General features: G+C 41.6%; 3 protein-coding genes across 10 annotated transcripts in view; 1 reads left to right on the forward strand and 2 right to left on the reverse strand.

The window, feature by feature from the left end:
- Nucleotides 1-271: 271 nt before the first annotated feature.
- Nucleotides 272-481, reverse strand: LOC6546050 (drosomycin). Its single transcript, XM_001971711.1, has one exon. The coding sequence runs from the start codon at nt 479-481 to the stop codon at nt 272-274; it is 210 nt and encodes a 69-aa protein (XP_001971747.1).
- A 360-nt stretch (nt 482-841) lies between these two features.
- Nucleotides 842-1060, reverse strand: LOC6546051 (drosomycin). The gene has a single exon (XM_001971712.1). The coding sequence runs from the start codon at nt 1058-1060 to the stop codon at nt 842-844; it is 219 nt and encodes a 72-aa protein (XP_001971748.1).
- A 481-nt stretch (nt 1061-1541) lies between these two features.
- The window catches only part of LOC6546052 (spectrin beta chain, non-erythrocytic 5), a 31332-nt gene continuing 13135 nt past the window's right edge, over nt 1542-19738 (forward strand). For 3 of the 8 annotated variants that reach the window (XM_026977952.1, XM_026977954.1, XM_015158316.2), the window contains exons 1-8: nt 1542-1685; nt 2352-2508; nt 16398-16588; nt 16876-17043; nt 18616-18732; nt 18792-19054; nt 19120-19249; nt 19484-19671. In XM_026977952.1, the coding sequence (XP_026833753.1) occupies nt 16469-16588; nt 16876-17043; nt 18616-18732; nt 18792-19054; nt 19120-19249; nt 19484-19671 (986 nt within the window). In that variant the 5' untranslated portion in view covers nt 1542-1685; nt 2352-2508; nt 16398-16468. Of the gene's footprint in view, nt 1686-2351; nt 2509-14978; nt 15244-16397; nt 16589-16875; nt 17044-18615; nt 18733-18791; nt 19055-19119; nt 19250-19483; nt 19672-19738 lie in introns of those variants that run through there. The other 5 variants (XM_026977953.1, XM_026977955.1, XM_001971713.3 and 2 more) reach the window with 3 other exon arrangements.

A 19738-nucleotide genomic window follows, 5' to 3' on the forward strand; every position in this document is an offset into this window, starting at 1 on the left:
TGTGCAAAATCTGTCTACAACCTTTCACAATGAGATTATTTCAATAAAAGGAACCTAAGCGTAGCACATAAATATATGCATAAATGCTCGGGAGTTGTAATGCTGAAACACATCTTTTTAGATATGAATGACCCAAAACAACTGAGTCGATCGATACGTAGAGCAAATAAGCTTGGGTTTTTTCCATTATTAATCCCATTCTGTATGATGAAAATAATATACATTAAAATAGGTCAGCAAAGGTTGTTTATTTATGCGCATAACATCTTATTCAGCATCCTTCGCACCAACATTTCAGACTGGGGCTGCAGTGACCACCGGTTCGTCCTTCCCTCTGGCAAATATCTCTACACTTCTTCCTGTGCCACACGGCGCAGGAACCCCTATAATTTCCGGAAAGGCAGTCGGCATAGGATTCACCCGCTCCCAGGACAACCAGCATCAAGGCAGCAGACAGTGCAAATAGAATCTGGATGTGCATCGCTTCGGTAGCAGTTCTGGTGACTTTTTGCGATTTACGAATTGAAGTCCCCAAGAAATTGATCGCTCTCAACTCTGATTAAGAGCTTATATACATACCTTTTGACGACTCTGTGGTGAAATTTACCTTGACGAGATAAATATATTCACCCAGACTTTAGGGCTGACTTTACAATGCCAACACGAGCGGAGTATAACAATACATTCAACAGAACAATAAATATTGGATCTTGACTTGATTTTATTTTAAACAATTGCGTATATTTAGGGAATTGGATTTTGTGATTGATACGTGTTCATGCAGACAAAATGTTGTCATAGAAGTTGTCCAGTTTCGGGGAAGTAATGTCGGGTCTCGCATTCAGCATCCTTCGCACCAGCACTTCAGGCTGGCACTGCAGTGGCCACTGACTCGTCCTCTTCCTTCCTCAATACAAACCCTCCTGCAGGTCTCATTGTCCCAGATGGCACACGGACCCCTGTACCTTCCGGAAAGGCAGTCGGCATCGGCTTCTTTGGCTCCCAGGACGACCAGCATCAGAAGAGCGAAGACAGTGAACAGGAACTTGAGCTGCATCATTTCAGTACTTTGAATGTTATTTGATGTAATAATCGATTGAGCTTCGAATCAAATATGATTTCAAGTGCCTTTGGAGGAGCTTTTATATGGCTGAACTAGCCGATATCGCTGCCAGCGTCGTTCGATTTTATTGTATTATTATTTAATGTATTTATTGAGACTAAATTTTGTCTGGATCAATTATACAATACAAAACAAAATCCACAATGAAGGTGTACACACGTGACCCAATTTAGTTCGCATGAATGTTTCAAGGGAAGGCAAATAGTAAATGCCTTAATGGATTTAATTAACACAACCCAAACAACAGGATCAAGACATTCGCCATCAGATGGATTACAGTTCAAATTCCAACGGAAGGCGCCAAATTCGATGTAAACATCGATAACTTTACGATAACGTAAAGGTGTGACCATGTTGGCGCAACCTAGAAATACCAATGTTCAAATTCAACTGAGAACCGGATCGGCTATTTTGAATAGCCAGTTTTTCTCTGATCGGCGATTTGACAAGACGTGCGCGCGGACTGGAAAGTTGGATCCCAAAACCGCTAACTCAGAAATAAATAAAGCCGTGCCAAAAATAAAAAAAAGTAAAGAAACAACAAGCGGGCCAATAGTAAAACGTAATCAGCGTTTCAATTCTCTCTTTCATTTGCGCTCTCGCTCTCTTAAGCCGTTCATACTGCTTTTGTTGTTCTTTTCGTTGTAGTTTCTGTGCTAATTAGAAAATTCCATTGTTGTTGCTGTTACACCGGTGTTTAAAACGCGGCTACTTCTAATTACTGCCCCAAAATAGAAAAGAAAACAAAAAAAAAAAACAATAGAAAAACCCACTAATCTGGTTTTTTGCGTGTGAAAGCAACTGGTGTGCATTGGAATTTGTTATTAAGGTCGAAAAGCAGCAACAAGTGACAAAAATTCTTTGGCATAAATTAAAACAGAATCCCCGAAAAGCGCTGAAAAAACGTTAAGATTTCTTCGGTTTTAACACTTTTTCGGCTTGTTTTTGTAACCAAAAACCAAAGAACGCCGCTTATGGTCGAACAACAAAAACAACTATCCGGTTTTTCTCCCACTTCTGCTCCCCATCCTCCTTCATTTTGTCTCCTCCTGTTCGCGTTCACTGGTTTTTTTTTATAACCATCTTCGTCTGCATCTTTCGATTTTTCGCTGTGTGCGTGTGTGTGCGTGAATAAGAAAAGTGGGAAGAGTGGCGAAAGGAGGAGAAAGATCGTAGTGAAAACAGTCGGCGAAAAACAAATAAATACGGGAATTTATGTTAATTGCAGCAGCTAAGAACGAGAACGAAAAGAAGTAGCTGAGAAGCAGAGAAGCAGGAGGCATCCAGAAATCCAGAAATCTGGCAAATAATTATAATTTTTCGTGCGCCAGGATACTAACGTAAATCATTCACGCTGGATTTGGGATACTACGAGGCTGTCAAAGGTAAGCGAAGTACAAAAACCGGAATGGCGAAGAGAAGATCGTTAAAAAATTATGGGATGTTTTACGGTCCGATGCTCCACTTTATAAGCCAATAAACCCAGCGCACCGTGTTGCATAACATCGCTGCGGCTCCCAAACTGTAAACGGTAAAGGGCATTCCCGATCCCGCCCGATCGTCCATCTTCTGGTACCACCAATCAATCCACTGTGGTCAAGTTGCGTGCGAGCTGGTCGTTAAAAGGGCCAGGCTGTCATATACAGCCATACAGTCTAGTCTGGCTTGGAGGACCTCATTTATGTAGATGAAATATAGCCAACAAGATATGTAATTGAGTGTCCATAACGTTTAACTACGAACGTGGGAATTATTGAGCTTTGTAACTATTAGAAAAACGAGTATTATTTTTAACTTTCAGAAAGCGTCCTAGTTGTGTAGGCTTGCCTGTAGCTCTGTTGCGAATTAGCATAACGAGGGTGTGGGGTATGGGGACTCCCTCCCCCTTTTCCACCCAACCGCTCGCGCTGGGCACAGGTGTCTCTCAACCAGGCTCTCTTTCTTTCTGGGCTGTGCTGGCCTGGCCAGTCGTAAACTGGGCTAAATAGGGTCTAAGACGAAGCACGTTTTGGACCCCCCCGCCTCCTCACTGCCCCTCTCCCTCGTTGGCCGTCTCGCTTTGGGGCTTGGTTTATTTTTAAACCGCATTCCGCTTGCTCAGAGGCTGTCTCGCTCTGGCTTGTTGCCTTCTCGCTCGCTCATTAGCCATGCTGCTGCACCGTTAAGCGTGAAAGTTTGAGAGCCACTGGCTGTGCACCGTGATTTGCAAAGTGCAATGGCAATAAATGCATTCGCAAGACAATTGCTGTTTAAATTCAATTACACTCAACGGGTCAGCCAAGAGGCCAACGACTATCAACAAGGCCAAGGCATCGCGTTGCGGGAGCGGGAGGGGGGAATTATAGAAGGGGGAAAAGCCAACGCCCCCAATGCAGCAGCCCATTTGCATACAGTTGCGGCCAACTGGATAATCACACTATTACCCGCATTAAATGTGGTCTTTTAGATGGCAGTGGATTTGTAATGAATAAATTGGTTAAATCGGATGTTAATAAAGTGGTGTTATAATAATAAACCAGCGCTTAACCTCATTACGATGGCATCTTGCATTGCAACAAAGAAGAGTTTAGTTATTAAAGAGGAGTTAGTTTTATAAATCGATTTGAAAGAATAGTAATTTATAAAGTTAATAAAGTGGACGACAAATGGTTCTATAATTAGCACGCCGAGTGTTCCTGTTTTGTAAACAGACGCCGATCTCTGCAGGAAAAGTGCAGCAGCAGCAATAGGCAGCAGTCGTTCAGTGGTTGTCAAACTGGCAGCGATTCAAGTAGAATTCCTATTGGAGACCCAGTTGGTCCATTTTTCAATTCTTTTTACATTCCCCTCGAAAAAACACACAAACACACACAAATTACTGCACATGGACTTGTTTATATCTTTGCTCTTTGTTGTTGTTTTTTCCAATTAGACGTCTGCACTGCAGCTGGGCGGTGTTGTTTTTGCTGCTGCGGCCAACTCTTATTGGAGTTTTTAATGCGGCATTCTTTGGCATTTTGCGCAATTTGCGCGCTGTACTTTTCGTTTCGATCGATCCCATTTCAAGTGACTCCTTTCCCCCTTTTGACCAGTGTGAACTATGCATAATCCCATTCAAAATCAGCCAAATCCCATTGCATAATCCCATTCAAAATCAGCCAAAGAGTCAATCAATCAATCACCGCTTTATTTCGGAACAACACCGCCCACCCATCAATCATGGCCACAAAGAAAATTTAGAACGAATTTTTGTGATTTTACGAAATGGGTCTTACGCTATGTCAGCATTTATGAGGCGGGTACAGTCAAAACTGGTAAAAGGAAACTCTGTTTTAGCTGCAAATTGAAATATTATTATTTGTATCCAACTATGCGATCAAATGCTTAAAGTATTTCAAACATAAAGTAGGTATAGTATCATGCATTAGGCAATCCCATCTGTAGTTTCAATGCGGTCAATTTCGAGTGGCTATAAAATCAAAGGGACTGAACCATAAAGATAAAACAATTGCTCGAGTGCAAGTGAGTTGGGGAGTTGTAATTGTAATTACCCCTAAATTAAATGAAAGGCCGCCGGAGTTAATGCCAATTGACTTCCTGAACTCGATTCTTCAGAGGAGCACTGTATTTCTCGATTCGATTCGGTTGACAATGTCATATACATGTACACATATGCATTCAATATTTTTTAACCTATTTGCGCTTATCTCTGGGTGCAAGTCCAACATCATTGATTGTAAGTAATCTATTCGGAAAACATTAAAAATAACTAATGTCACTTGCCAAATTGATAAGGATTCGAGGGACAACCCCTTTGGCGTCAGATCCTATCTGGCACGATCGTTGTGAATGATTTTAGTATGATGTATGATTCTATATGTGATTTAAAGGGTAAAGTACCCGGCAAGGCTTTCCCTATGAATCTGTTCGGTATTTAAGAATTGACTAATTGCTTTAAGGTATTGGAAAAATCATACACTGCGAATAATGAGCAGATCTGATGGTCGAGGCAAAGTAAATACGACTTGAATTGTGAAGCTCAAAGTTCTGTAGCATAAGAACTGAAACCACAAGTTACATTTTAGGTATTTGTAAGACTTATAATGGCGTAGTAGTTTATTTCTAAGAAATAACTAATAGCTGCCTTTTGAATTCTTCGTTTTTTTTCTGTGTATGCAAATTACTTGCGAAGTAATTAGAAAATAACTGTAAGTCGTGTGCAAAAATAAACCGCTACAGACTACAGAATTTCTCGGTCTCTTTGGCTGCTCATTTCACTTGTCTATCACTGTGCGGTTTTTTCTTAGATTTGGAGGTTTGGGGAAACTTGGCCAACTTCGACTTCAACCAGTTTTTATGTTTTCCTGAGCGCGCGCCAAAAACCAAAAACTTAAAACTGAAAACTAAAAACCAGCAACAACGTGAAATGCACATTCAAGGCTATAAGCCAGTAACAACAACTACTAAAAGTAAACTTGCTCAGGAACTGGTTTTCTTCTTGTCTTGTATTTTGTATTTTGTACTCGCACTCGCGGCTTGCTTTCTTTTTCTCATTTCGGTCTTGTAAGCCTCTCGACTGAGTTGGCCAAAAATCTACCCAGGCCAAAATGCTTATCACCAGGGTCCCTCGCACAACAATAAATAACGCAGGAAATGTGCCCACACAAAACGCTTCACAGGGAAATTATTTATTTTCTTGGGAACGTCGAGGCTTGGCGGAATTTTAGTCGTTACTGTGTGGCTAGGCGATTACGGAGATCGGTTCCCAGCTAAAGTTCAAAGTGCAAGATCGTTAGTTCTTGCCTCATATGTAAATATGCATTGTAAATTATTTAAATTATATAGTACTGTACTCGATTTTAGGAGCACATGGAGCTCTTTGATGAATATATGTAGTAGCCAGGATTTTCTGTACTCGTGCCAAATTATAAAGTTCTGTTGTGAACTTACCTGACATTTTGAAATGCGATTTGATTTCAAGAATTTCAAGAACTCAATTTCAAGGTGGCAGCATTATATTATCTTAATGACTTCAGAGCTCTTTCGCTTCAGATAAATATCAATTTAATTGGCAGATCAGCAAGGTTTTTTTTTGCTACGTTCACCTAAAAACTTCAAATCATTTACTCGCAGGGTTATGATTGTTGGGTTCCATTGTGTTTCATTCCGATGCCAGAGCGCATTGGTCCCACCTGGATGCCATTAACTCGGTTCGTGGAGGCGACAGAGGGGATGGCTGGCAACCTTGAAACCTGCTCTTGCCTTCCTTTCTGCCGGGTGAAATTCGCGGCCAAAGAGGTGGCTCTCTTTCACTCCACTGCCAGTAAAAAAGACCCCAAAGATTTGGTCTTTGTTTTGGCCTGGCTTTCGAGTTTTCGGACCTGGGCCATAAACAATTGCCAGCAGGTTGTTCGCATTTAAGCGTATTTATTATGAAGCTGTCTAGCTTTTTTCTGTTTTATTGGACTTTTTTTTGGCATGTCTGTGGAATTTGGCTAATCGAGTCAAGTGTTTGGCGCAGAGAGTGGCTTCGGTTTCGGTGCTCGAACTCAATGGAACTCGACTTATCCAGCGGAAGTGGTCAAAATTCCGGTTTGCCAATAGTGTAGTTCTTTGCTTGGTACCACCACCAGTAGCGTAGGAATAGAAACCTTATCAGCAGCAAACAACAAGTAAAAAAGAAGAATGAAATATATGTGTAGCCTTGACTGCTCTCAAATTTGAGCAATTTGCCAATCATCCGAGAGAGTCCGAAATCAGAGAAACTTCCCCCCAAAAATTTAATCATATCTCTGCCAGATAGTGAGATTCGCGATTCTCTTTGCATTGAATTCTCCTTGTTTTTACGACCACGAGCCCAATCAAAATATTTAGCTTATTAGTTGCGAAAAAGATCAACAAACAGCCGAGCAAAGTCAAACAAACAAAAGTCTCATTCATCAAAGGAGCAGCGTGAGAGCTGCAAAGGCCCTTGGAGTCTTTTGATCTTTTTATGTTTGTGGAGACAGTGCTTCAAGTGCATGTATAGGTGCGTTTCAGATCGTTTGTATCATTCAGTTATAATCTATTACATTTTGTGGCACATCAAAGACTTCCTAAAGGGGCTTCCCCAGCATACTCGTATGTCAAAATCTCCAAAGTTAAAGCTATTGTGACTTCGGCCTACGAATGACTTCATCCTGTCCTCTTTCTTCTGTGATATCATCACCAACATAAGATCCCCAGATAGTTTTACAGTTGCGAACCGCACTGTGGCTGCATATGAGTTTGCCTCATGGGCCGAGGCCCTGTGGCAATTAATTACATTTTGCGCACTTTGTTTCCGCTGACTGGAAGCGGTAGAATTTTGTACTCTGTGCTGTAATTATTTCTTCTCCTTTGTCTGGGTTTTCCTTGCGTTTTTTTGTTTTTTGGTAGAGCACCCCGTAAATGTAGGGTATATAAGGCTAGGAAGCAATGAGTTTGGGAAAATGATTAAGGGATGTCATCGCGTCGTTACCAACGTTAAAGAGATGAAGCCATAAAAGTGCCGCTGGTTCTTGGCCTGTTGGCTTTTTGTGTTTGTGGTGCAACGGTTGTCGCTGTTTTCGGCCAGGTCTTGAAGCCCAGAAGAAGGTGTTGATGACTGATGGCTGATGGCTAATGGTTGATGGTCATTCCCCGAGTATTCCATACTCTCGGTGTGGGGCATTGATTTCGCATTTTAGTGCCCATGCAGCTGCGTTCCCGCAGAACCTTGCGCATGTGCGCTACTCGTAAATTGTTTCTGGGTTCCCCTGTCTTTCCACCGAAAACCTCGTTACTCTGGTTTGCATACCTCGCTGCGTACCATCGATCGGAATCAAAAAGCGTAACAGAGCCGAAGCACAAATGCCAAATATTTAAGGGGTCCAAAAGCACAGCTGTGATGGCCTGAAGGCTGTCAAAAAAACAAGCGGCCTTACACTAGCCAAAATATTGTAAACGTGTTATAATATAAGGTAGCAGATACAAAAATCAAAGTGGAATGGTTATTAAAAAACTAGTAAAGTAAATAAAGATGGAAGTAATTAAATGAAAGAAGTAATTTCAATTGAAGTCATAAGTTATTGCCAAAAGAATTTATTAAAAGTTAGAAACAATCTCATAGTAATGCATATAGCTTCATTAATGTTCTACTTAAACAAATCCCATTACTTGCACATAGTTATGTGTTTTTACAGATATAAACAGCTCTGATTATATAGTCTTTGTAGACACATACCCATTTTTTTGCACTGTACGTCCTGAGCCCTCCGCTTCTGCGTTTTTAGCCCGGTTCGAGGCGGCACTCGCGTCTTACCTTGCTAGGGGCTTTGGGTTTTGGCTTTGACTTGGCTTGGCCAGGCTGTTCTTCTTTCACTTTGGCATTCCTTGGCGTACTTTATAAATGGTTCTTTCTCCTCGGATTTTCGTGAGTGCGTGAGTTGTGCTGTTATTTATGTTATGAGCGTTATGCGTTCCAGTTCTTTCACATGGATTTGCTAAGCGGCTAAGCGATCAGTTAATGCCAGCCAGTTTAGCCATTTTGAACTCGAGACTCGGGAGGATGATGATGATGACACAAATGAAATGCCTTGAGTAAATTACTGAAGTGGCTAACTTTCAAGTTCTAATGGGGACTCGAAAGGGAACGGAAAGAGGTGACTCGGCTAAATACAATTTGTCCCTGCAATTTATGACTTTCTTTGGCGATTCACAAAGTTTATGGCCCGCATGGAGGGCTTTGCAGATAGAAGCTATCTACAAGGTGCAGATAGTGCCTCACGATAGTTATCAACTGTCGAACTTGCTATAAAAACTGATTAGATGCACTTTGGCTGTATGCAGGAATCGATGAAAACAGCTCCATGATGTCAGTGCTCGGAATGAGTCAGACTTTTAAGTCTATGACAAGAGAGAATAGTTTTTCTGATCACTTACAGGCGAGCTTGGGAAACTGCGACACTGTGCTGCAAAGAATCGTAAAGATACTGTTACTGATTTAATAAATTATTTAATTCAACATGAGAAAGCAAGCTTGGAGTAGAAGTCCTATGCTGGCTTAATCCAATTTTTGTAAGAGCTGTCTATCAGATTTGTCTTTCGAACCATCGAAGCCCTACACTAACTACAAAATTCCGAGAATAGTGACTGTGTCTTGTCATATTAATTAGCTGGGAACGCAGATCAGCTCGTCAGCTCGGAGTCGATGATCAAGCGGTTTTAGAGTCGTGACTGGTGGGTTACAGAATGTTTTACATTTGCATGCAGCAAAAAGCAGGCCGCGTAACCTTGAGATCGCTTATATAACATTATATTTTAAACCATGTCGACAAAAATGGCTTAAAGGTTATGTTCCCGCGACGACTGAAAATAAAATTACACGCATAAATGAGAAAATATTTACTTTAACGCTGACATCAGACAATCAACAAATTGTGAACGGAAAGCGGAGAAAAATAAAAAAATGGGGGGAAGTTGAACAGCTACGTGGAGCTTTCCAAACAAGATATTCTCCAGAAGTCTGTTCTTCTTTTTGGGGTTCTGTTTGTTGTAATTTTTACCGGTTCCCGACCGAAGAAAAAAGTGTGCCTGCTGCGACTGTTTAGCATTGTAGCGTGAAGTCTTATGATCTTTATTTCCCATTTCTGCTTATTTCATATTTGCGATTTTGATTATGACGCGCCGAGCAACAAGCAAAGTCTTCATCAGCGGGTTGCGAATGTGGATTTGCATATGCCGCAAGGCAGAAACGAGTTTCGCATTCCTTCACTTGGCCACCCGGCAGATTCGGATCCAAATAGAGTTCCCCAGGGCACTGGACTTAATTAGAAGAATGTGCAAAGTAGATTTGCGTCTGGGGATTATCATTAAGTGCGAGTATGTTAGCCAAATTGTTATGATAAGCAATCTACACGGTTGAGGAATGTTGGTTGGGAAAGAAGCTATTTCAATGGCCGCACGTAGCATTCAGATACATCTGGAGATTACTAGAAAATCCCATTATCCATACAGGAAATTTATTTAAAATTTTACTTTCAAGTCTGCATACACCTCGGCTAAACAACGGCGCAAACTGGTTTAGAGATTAATTTTTACCTATCTCAATATTTCAGGGATTACAGTAAAATCTTATTCGCGAGAAAATTATAAGCGGACTTAATTTTTCTGCTCAATAAGCTTTGTGATTTAATTAAAACCTTTCGAAGCAAAGCAATCCAAACTTATTTTATAGGCTACGTAAGAAAAGCGAGAGCTTTGGGAACCTTTTAAAAACCTCGACTACTCTTAATAAGCCATCCCAAGCTATTTTTATGCGAAGACCTCTCTTTTCGAGGGCTCTTCAAAAACCACTCGACAGTAAAATTATGCATGAAATGTTTGCACACAAAACCGCAAAAAAGTGTTCTCCAATGTGCTTATAACGTCATCGAATCTGAATTTTTGTCGTGTAATTGTAAACTTGACTTTTTGCTGCCCGATTTCGGTCTGTGGTTTGCGCAACGTGCTTTTTGAAGTCGGAATGCAGTTTTGTTTTTGGACTGTCTGAAATAACAAACCCATATCAGAGTTCGTGGCTCGTAAAAAACACATATAAATCGTTTGATACTCATTTAAAATCCATATATTATAAGCGATCATATAATATCAGCGATGTTAAACAACTCTGATGGGCCGCATGGCCCAGAACTTTCAAATTTATTTCCCTTGCCCCTAAAGTAACAAATTGATATTTCTTCTTCGATGGCGATTTTATTTTTATGGCCCGACACTTGAGTAAACATTTGTTGTTGCTCCGTTCTCAGGCTTAGCCAATTAAAAATTCAATGGGTAAACTCCCCACCAAGGGCTTCTCAAATGATTTCAATTTCAATTAGGGTCTTTGAAATAGATGTTTAAGATATGAGTTATGACTAGATGAAACATTTCGTTCGCCATTGTTTTCGTGACATTTTCGGGTCTCCGGCTGTCAAAAATGAAATTGAATTGTTCTCCCTCTTGTCAGATGATCATTTGATTGCCGATGCCGTTTGCTACACTTTAATTAAAAGTAAAACGTTGCGAGGGTTACTACCGATAGGACCGACCTTTCCCCACTGAACTCTGCGCGTGAAAATAACCCAACCGAAACTGAATCGATAGGCGAAATACTTTTGGAAGTTTCCTGCGAAACGCAGCGGAAATAACTCAAAGCCCCAGCTTAGTGTTAGATTGTTGTGCAAATATTAGACTTAGTCGTGAGTGGTATGTGTTTGTCATCAGTTGGCTCAGTTGGCTCATATACTATAAATACTCGTGTGTACTGTATATCCAGATACTTCTTCGATGACTCAAACTGCGTTGAGCTTAAAATTTGGGTTCACACGTGTGGCGGCTTTTATTGAGTCTCCCCCATATGCAAATCATGTGCGATTAAGTCATATTTTTGGCGCTATTCGAATAGGAAGTGGGTAGATGAAACTAATTAATCAGAAACCAGCTTTTTTGGGAAAGAAAAGAAACAGAAATACAATTGGTAGAACAACAGCATAGCTTCGACTTTTGAATAGTTTTTGAAAGTTTCTGCTGGCTTTCGACAATTTTCTTTGTGTCATTCAAGTGAAAGTTTCAAGTTTTCCCATAAGAGATTAACGAACTTCAACTTGATTGTTCAGCGTAATTATCGCGTTACATGGTCTGTTTCCGCTCATGCGTTTCTATTTTATATCTCAAATCTTAGAATACTGCTTTAGGTAATCAATCAAAACTATTTAGTCACACTTAACGCCCCTGGATCTGCGAAATCTATAATTGCGTGGCACTTCCCCAGCAATCGAGGGAAATCAATCAGAGTGCCTGCAAACCTGTTCGTTAAACCATCTCCACTGTTACAGAAGCCATCTGGTTTAATGGGCCTATATCCGCCATACCGAATCTTAATTATAGCACAATTAAATGAAGACGCGTGCCTAGTTTCTCCTTGGTCGCAAAATTAATGGATCTTTTGCTGTTTCGCATCTCCAATCGATTAAAATTTATTTTGAATTAGGAACCGCCCTGCGAATTTCACATTTAATTGATTTTTATTGTGCTCGAAAGATGAATTTGGAGAAATTTGCTTGAGGAATTTGTGCTATATCTATGAAATCTATAAATCCCACCCGTTGTCATCTTCATCTGCTTCTTTTGTCCCCAGAGATTTCTATTCGTTAAAAAGTGATGTCATCGCTTGACTATTTGATTTTTGGATTCTAATCAAGCTCAATATATTTTCCCAGCCTGGAGAAAAGCGCCAAAGCGTTGAAAAAAGTCAATTGAAAGCGCTTTTCATTGCCAAAGTCTCACGTTAAAATCAGTTAAAACCGCTGAAGCGGCGCCCCAAATAATCGAATCCCCAGCATTTGCATAATCAAAACCCACAAATTGAATGCGAAAGCAGGGAGAAAACCAATTCGAATTCGGTAGCCGGTGGCGCATGCGCAGAACCCTGAAGAACGTAACGAATTTTTGGGCTTTGAATCAAACTCAGATTCGAGGTACGATGATGTCATCAAAACAACGTCGGTTGCGGGTGTATTTTGTGTGCCTATCGCATAGTATGTGGTACAGCCCCTCCGGGGGGCGTGACCAAATGCCAAAGAGCCATAATAATAAAGGCAATGGGCACGAGGAGCTAGGGGCTTTTGAGTGTGGCTCAACACTGACTAATTTTCGCAAATAACTTTTGGGGCACATCACATAGACATAGATATGGACGGCAACACACGTACGAACTTACCAAGCAAGTTAAAAATGAACGTAGTGAAGCTCTCTATAAACAATTTCGATTTCAACAAAAGCAAAAGGCAACCAAGAGCCATGAAAGCAATCTGCGAGGTATGTAATATTTTTTTTTGGCATTTGTATCGTTATGAGACAATAATCAGCCAAAATGTTTGGTAATCAATTTAAAACAGCTAGCCATATTGAAGCTACACCTAATGATTTCAATTTTAATGGAGTTGGGCAAATATTTCAATTTATTGGGGAGAAACGGGTGGAGATACATTTCTGCTCATCTAGAGCTATCTAGGTTTAAGTGATCATAAATGACTGAATATGTTAAGAGTCTTAAGGAATTGCAATATAATTATAGGAATACACATCTTAACTGATTAAAAATCTCTGCTTAACTCAAGAAAGAGAAAAAACAAACTCTATAGATCGCTCCCAGTTCAGATCTATTGTTTAAATGAAATCCAACTTTGTTGTTCATTCCTCCCTAGTTTTGCTGTTTTCTTTTTGAAATTGTTTGTTATTTTCTCTCGCTGATTCTGAAAATTGTTTAGCATGCCAGGCACAAACAAAAGAATTTATAACACTGTGAGTTTCTACTTGTTTTGTCAATCTGAATTCTTCTTTCGACGGAGGCTAAAACTGAATTTTAATTTCCAGCCACTGATGAGGTAATTTTATGCATAGAAATTTGTGACAACAAAGACCACCAATTCCCTAATTTGCAGAGCTATAGGTCTCATTATTTTGCGTTCAAAGCGGAGATGACAGAAAAATTAGGCTTTTATCAGATGTATTCCATCACTCACGCAAAAGTAATTAAAACCGGTAACTACATCGGATGCTATCTGGGTAGAAAAAGGTTGTTAGAAAAGAGAGACATAACTTCTTTTTGATGTACCTTAAAGCATCACTTAATTCTGGAATTGCTAAATGATATGTGTGACTTAGCATATGGGCCATAAAAATTAAGCATACGAAATGCTAAATGTTTATTGATTTATGCAAATTTTTACACGATTCCGAGGTTGTTGCACGCCTTGTTCATTAGCTAACCGTGTTTGTGGAACTCTGGGAGATTACGATCTGCTAGAGAGACCCGAAGAAGTCACAAAACTATAGAAATCGTGTTTGAAGTGTTTGCGATGAGTGAAGTGTGGCGGCTTAAAAATAGAAAAATGCGCGGAATCTGAGTGTTCCTGCTCCCAGCTGCTGCGCATGTGCTCTGGTGCCATGTTGTATCCCGATTGAAGTAAACAGGATGCCCGGAATTCGACCCTCGGTTTGCATTTGCCCCTGACTTTGCCTCCCTTTTCCGGCGACCCCAGTTGTATAAATAGTTTATGGCCACAGGCAGCTGTGTGTGTGTTGGGGGTATGTTCTATTTCGGGGATAAAGGAGGCACAGTTTTAATTGCTTTTCCTGCTAAGCCTAAAGTTATGCCGCACTCTGCATTTTCCAGGTTGTGTTTGCCACTCGATATTGATAAGTGCCCAACGTTATCTCTGTGTGGTAAAGTTTATTGTCACACTGGCCGTGTTGTTGGCTTTTATTGTTTAGTTTTCACCTCTTTTTAATTGATTTTTCTATTTACCAAAGCGAAGTGTTCTGTTTGCCAATTAGCCGCGAATGCTTTCCGTGTGACCTCAGCGCCTTTGCCGCACATGGAATGATCTATTAGCGGAGTTATGACAATAGAAGGCAGCAGATTATAACTCTTTCGCATGATTTCATAGGCAACGATCGAATTTGGCAGCTATTAAATGGCGCATTCATTAGTCTGCGGAATGTGACAGGGTGCCATAAATAACTTGATATTGGAGGTGCACTCCCATCTATATATGTATATATGCGACAACATATGTCCGAGGTATGCGGCACTTATGGCCAGATTAGATAAGCCACAGGCTGGATTGGCTATTTGTCAAGGCAAGGATTTTCCAGATACCTTAACTGTTTTCTCCTACTGCTATCAGTTCATGCGATAGAGGGAATTCACCATAGGCCAGTTAAAGCAATTTTGTTGCCACCTTTGGCTTTGGCTTTTAATTCATCTGATAAACACAGTCCAAAGGGGGAGGAAGCTTTCCCCCACGCCAAATTGTTGGGGGCCCGCAAAATTTTGACAGACTTTTTGTTTAGTGACCAAACGGCGTGTGCTCTGCGAGCATCTGAATGTAGGAACGAAATTTAGTGCCACCAAAAAATCGAAGTACAAAACGAAATAGTAACCTTAAGGAACGGCACTTGGTGCTAAAAGCCCGGAAATCTTGAGAAACCCCCTCGAAATCAGCGATCTAAGGCCATGGAGTACAATAGTGTGTTGCGCTCGAATTTCTCGCGCAACGAGTATCGCCGATACATATCCTACGAACGTCAGTCGTTGGGTAGGTTTCTTGAACTTGAACTTTTTCCCTGGGAGCTCGCGATCATTATACAATCCCGAAACGAAAGTAACATGTTCTTATCTACCAATTGGGTGGAACATTTTTGCTTGATAAGAACGCAAATATTTGGCAAGTGAGTCAGCGACCTAGAAGAATGAGTTCGTTTTCTACAGTTTCCGCTCCATTTCCGTCCAGTTTTTAACAGACATTTTTGGTCAGTATTACGTAAAACGAACTGTTGATAAAAAAGTAACAAAGTCGTGAAGCATTCCTCATGCGTATAAGTAACTTTGGCAGTCGACAGATAAGCTCAAAAAATCACTGTCGCTGAACTGTTCTCATTTCGATACGCTTGCTGGGGGTATATTTACTGGGTCGAAAAGTTGATCACACCATGGTTTGTTTATAGTTGATCCAAGAACTTATATATGTGATGGTGGAATTAAGTTATCTTACACTTGTGTACTTAGGAAATATGTCGATTACCTTTATCTTTCATAAGGTAAAGTTGCTAGAAATAATGCTACAGATAGCTTCATGATATATAATTTCTACAACTTCAACTTCTATCACAGTCTTTCGAAAATTTTAATCATGCCTAATCAAAATGTGTTCGCAATTCTGGTCGATTAAGATCTCAATGCAAAATGCCAATTGAGTTGGCTTATCTGTACGGCTCTAGAAAACACAATTACGTGATGAGGTGTTCGAATAAGAACTGATTGTTGGTTCTTCGTTTAAAATAAACGTTGGTAATCTGGGCATTATTGAAACTTGCTGATAGAATGATTTAAAATTAGGAATTACGACAAAACCAACAATCTACAATAAACTGATTTGGAATGTGGCCCTAACCTTAGTCAGGGGTTTTTATAGAGGCAATTATGTTGGCGATAACTCGTTATCTCTAAATCAATAGGTTCGTACGTCACGGTTGTGCTTTCCCTATCTCAACCACATACTTTTCGTATTTTTCCTCTATTTTCCCCAGTGCCCATTATTGATTTTGGTCTGTTGTCAGGTGGCTTACCCATTTCTCTTTCCTGGAATAAATAAAAAACTCAAAACAAATACTAAAGCTAAACGTTTTGCGTTGCATTTGTATGACTTCGAACTAATCCGAGATTTGTTTTCTTCCCCCTCCCGCCACTTAGCATCACAATATGAGCCGGGAGGCTACTCCGCCCTGCAGACGCAGACGCCTTCCAATCGCAACTCCGCCAGCATGACCCAGCGGGACGGCATCATCAAGTTCGAGAACGAGCGGATCAAAACGCTGCAGGAGGAGCGGTTGCACATTCAGAAGAAGACGTTCACAAAATGGATGAACTCCTTCCTGATCAAGGTGGGTAACTCGCTCATCACACCTACTACACCTATTGCACCTATTACCTATTACCTATTCTAATAGCTACCAGCTATTAATGAATGAAACGCTTTGTTTTGCTAAGAAACTAAAGTTTGTATAATTTTTTGTTCAAGAGGAAGTATTCAAATGAAAGCGACTTATACTCGTTCGTTATGCGACATTTGAAATTATGCATTCACCTGAAATTTTGATTGGATGAAAGCTTTATAGCCCCACCAATTTATGAATGCAACTCACATTTGGGCCTATCGTCTTCTTTGTAGGCCAAAATGGAGGTCGAAGACCTATTCACAGACCTGGCCGATGGCATCAAGCTGCTGAAGCTGCTGGAGATCATATCGTCGGAGAAACTGGGCAAGCCGAACAGCGGACGCATGCGCGTCCATAAAATCGAAAATGTCAACAAGAGTCTGGCATTCTTGCACACCAAGGTGAGATATACCACATAAATGGTTGGGAGTGAAGGGAGTGCAGTGGCTGGAAGACCGAAGACTGAAGACTAAAGACTGGAGAGTGTGGAGCTCTCTACGCATTTGTAGAAAGTGCAAGTCGCGCCTGCGCAGCTGCGCGTGGCCATTGCGTGCTATGTTTGCCGTATGAGGTGCACGGATCTGGCTCTTGGAGTCGGGATCTCGGATCTCGGGGAAGTGGGAAGGTGGGAAGGCGGGAAGGCGGGAGACGACGCCAAGACATGGCAAAAAGTATATATTTAATTACCTTGCCTGGGCACAGCGTTTTCTTGGCAATTTCTGAAATATTTGCATACTTTCTAATGCATTTTTCCATGACTTCACTTCACTTTGTTGCGCTTGGCACATTTTCCACCGCCACGTATACATGTGTACTTTCTTTGCACCTCTCGTGTGCATTTGATTTGAATTGTGCAAAGTGGGAGCTTAGCGTGCGACATAGTTTCGAATCTTCTGGTTAGTCTGGACTAATCTAATTAGAAGCAATTAAAACGCACCCATTTGTCCCACTGTCCAACTAATTCACTTTGTTTCCTAAGCGCTAAAACAGTGAAAGTTCCGTTTCAGTTTCGGTTTCGGTTTTACTTTTCACCATTTCATTTCGTATTTCATTTGTTTTTCGGGCTTGTCGTTTGTGTGTGACACGGGTATTGAGTGCATTTTAATTGGTTTTTAGGCTTGAAAGAAGCCCAAGCGAAAGATTTACGCACAAGCGAGCATTCGATGGAGGATCTCTGGGGACTCACTGAAGCGTTCAGCGGAGCACGAGTCTCGGAATTTCCAGTCGTCATAAGAGGAACCAAAAGGCGCAGCTCCGTACTGAACATTAATAAACCAGAATAGTTCCGAACGAGTCTATTAAAATCTATTAAAGCAAACGGACTTTCGGGTGCCCTATTTTGAACTTTTAATAACTATTTTCTGGCATACAAATGTTGAAATCCTATAATTATGTACAAAACCGATCATTAATCTAGCCTTAACCCTCTTTAAATATTTTTGATCTGCCCCGAGGTTCTTCTTTATTTTCAATGAATTCAAAAACAAGCCATAATTCGCTTTTAAAATTCTAATTCGAAAACTAGTTTCCAGTAAATGCTAAACGGTATCCAGACGAGAGCTCTCCATCTCAATTTTCCACATGGGCATAAATCAGCAGCCAACCGCTGGCCACTTTGTAGCTATGATAATGCGATTTAGATCGGTATCTGCTAGTAACTTATGCTTTCCTCGATGGGATTATCGTGCGCGTTACCTGTCCGCGCCCTGACCCACTATAAATGCAAATGGCAGGCGGTCGACCCACATGAACCCGCCGGAGGTCAAGCACCTCCACCTGATAAAGCGTGACTTGCTGGACAGGCGCAGACCCAGTTTGGACGTATCGGTATCTGTGGGATGTGGAGCTCTTGGTAACCCAATACGCAGCTTACCCACTCCATTCACCAAACGGGAATTGAAAGAAATGCAGAAGAGATAGTGTGGAGTGGATTGGAGAATGGAAATAATGCATGATGGTTTCTTTCATTTTAGGTCCGTCTGGAGTCCATTGGTGCTGAGGACATCGTCGATGGCAACCCCCGTCTCATCCTCGGTCTGATCTGGACCATCATTCTGCGGTTTCAGATTCAGGAAATTGAAATCGATGTGGTAAGTTGTCCCCCAGCAAGTCACATCATTCATTTATAATGCAACTACGTTTTACCTAGGATGAGGAGAACGAGTCCAGCGAGAAGCGTTCCGCCAAAGATGCGCTGCTGCTGTGGTGCCAGCGCAAGACGCATGGCTATCCGGGCGTCAACATCACGGACTTCACCAACTCCTGGCGGTCCGGATTGGGCTTCAATGCGCTCATCCACTCGCACCGTCCCGATCTGTTTGAGTACAGTACGATTGTCAATTCGAAGAACTCCAACCTGGACAACCTTAACCATGCCTTTGACACGGCCGCCAACGAATTGGGCATTCCCAGGTTAGGATTTTATTAAGCGGTCAATGAAATGTCCATAAAATTAATTGTTATTTTCTGCACCTCAGCCTGCTCGATGCGGAAGACATTGACTCGGCCCGTCCGGATGAGAAGTCGATCTTGACCTATGTGGCCTCCTACTATCACACCTTTGCACGCATGAAGAACGAGCAGAAGAGCGGCAAGCGCATAGCAAATGTAAGTAGACCTGGGCCGGACCCGGATTCAGCAATGAACCTGCCTTTGAAGGCAGATGCGGATGCCATTGGCAGAGTCCCATCGTCTCTAGAAGTCGCTGCAGCGTAACGGTGTCCCACAGTTAACGCTCTACTTCACAATGGATTGGCCCCCGATCGGATTTGGATTCGGGTTGGGTCCAGACCTAAACCTAGAAAGTTGCTCAACCAGCTCTCTTTTTCGAAACCCCCGCAGATTGTTGGCCAGCTAATGGACGCAGATCGCAAGAAGGTGCAGTACGAGGGTCTGACCACAAACCTGCTGAGCTGGATCCGCCAGAAGACGCTGGAGCTGGAGCAACGCGACCTGCCCAACTCGCTGGAGGGCATCCAGCGAGAACTGTTGGCCTTCAAGGAGTACCGCACCATTGAGAAGCCACCCAAGTGAGTAGAGGTTCATGACCAGCCGGAAACGATCCAAATTGTTTTAGTCGGACTGATTACTGATCGG

This window comes from Drosophila erecta, unplaced genomic scaffold (genome assembly GCF_003286155.1).
Source record: "Drosophila erecta strain 14021-0224.00,06,07 unplaced genomic scaffold, DereRS2 tig00000021-arrow-pilon, whole genome shotgun sequence".
Lineage (NCBI taxonomy): Eukaryota > Metazoa > Arthropoda > Insecta > Diptera > Drosophilidae > Drosophila > Drosophila erecta.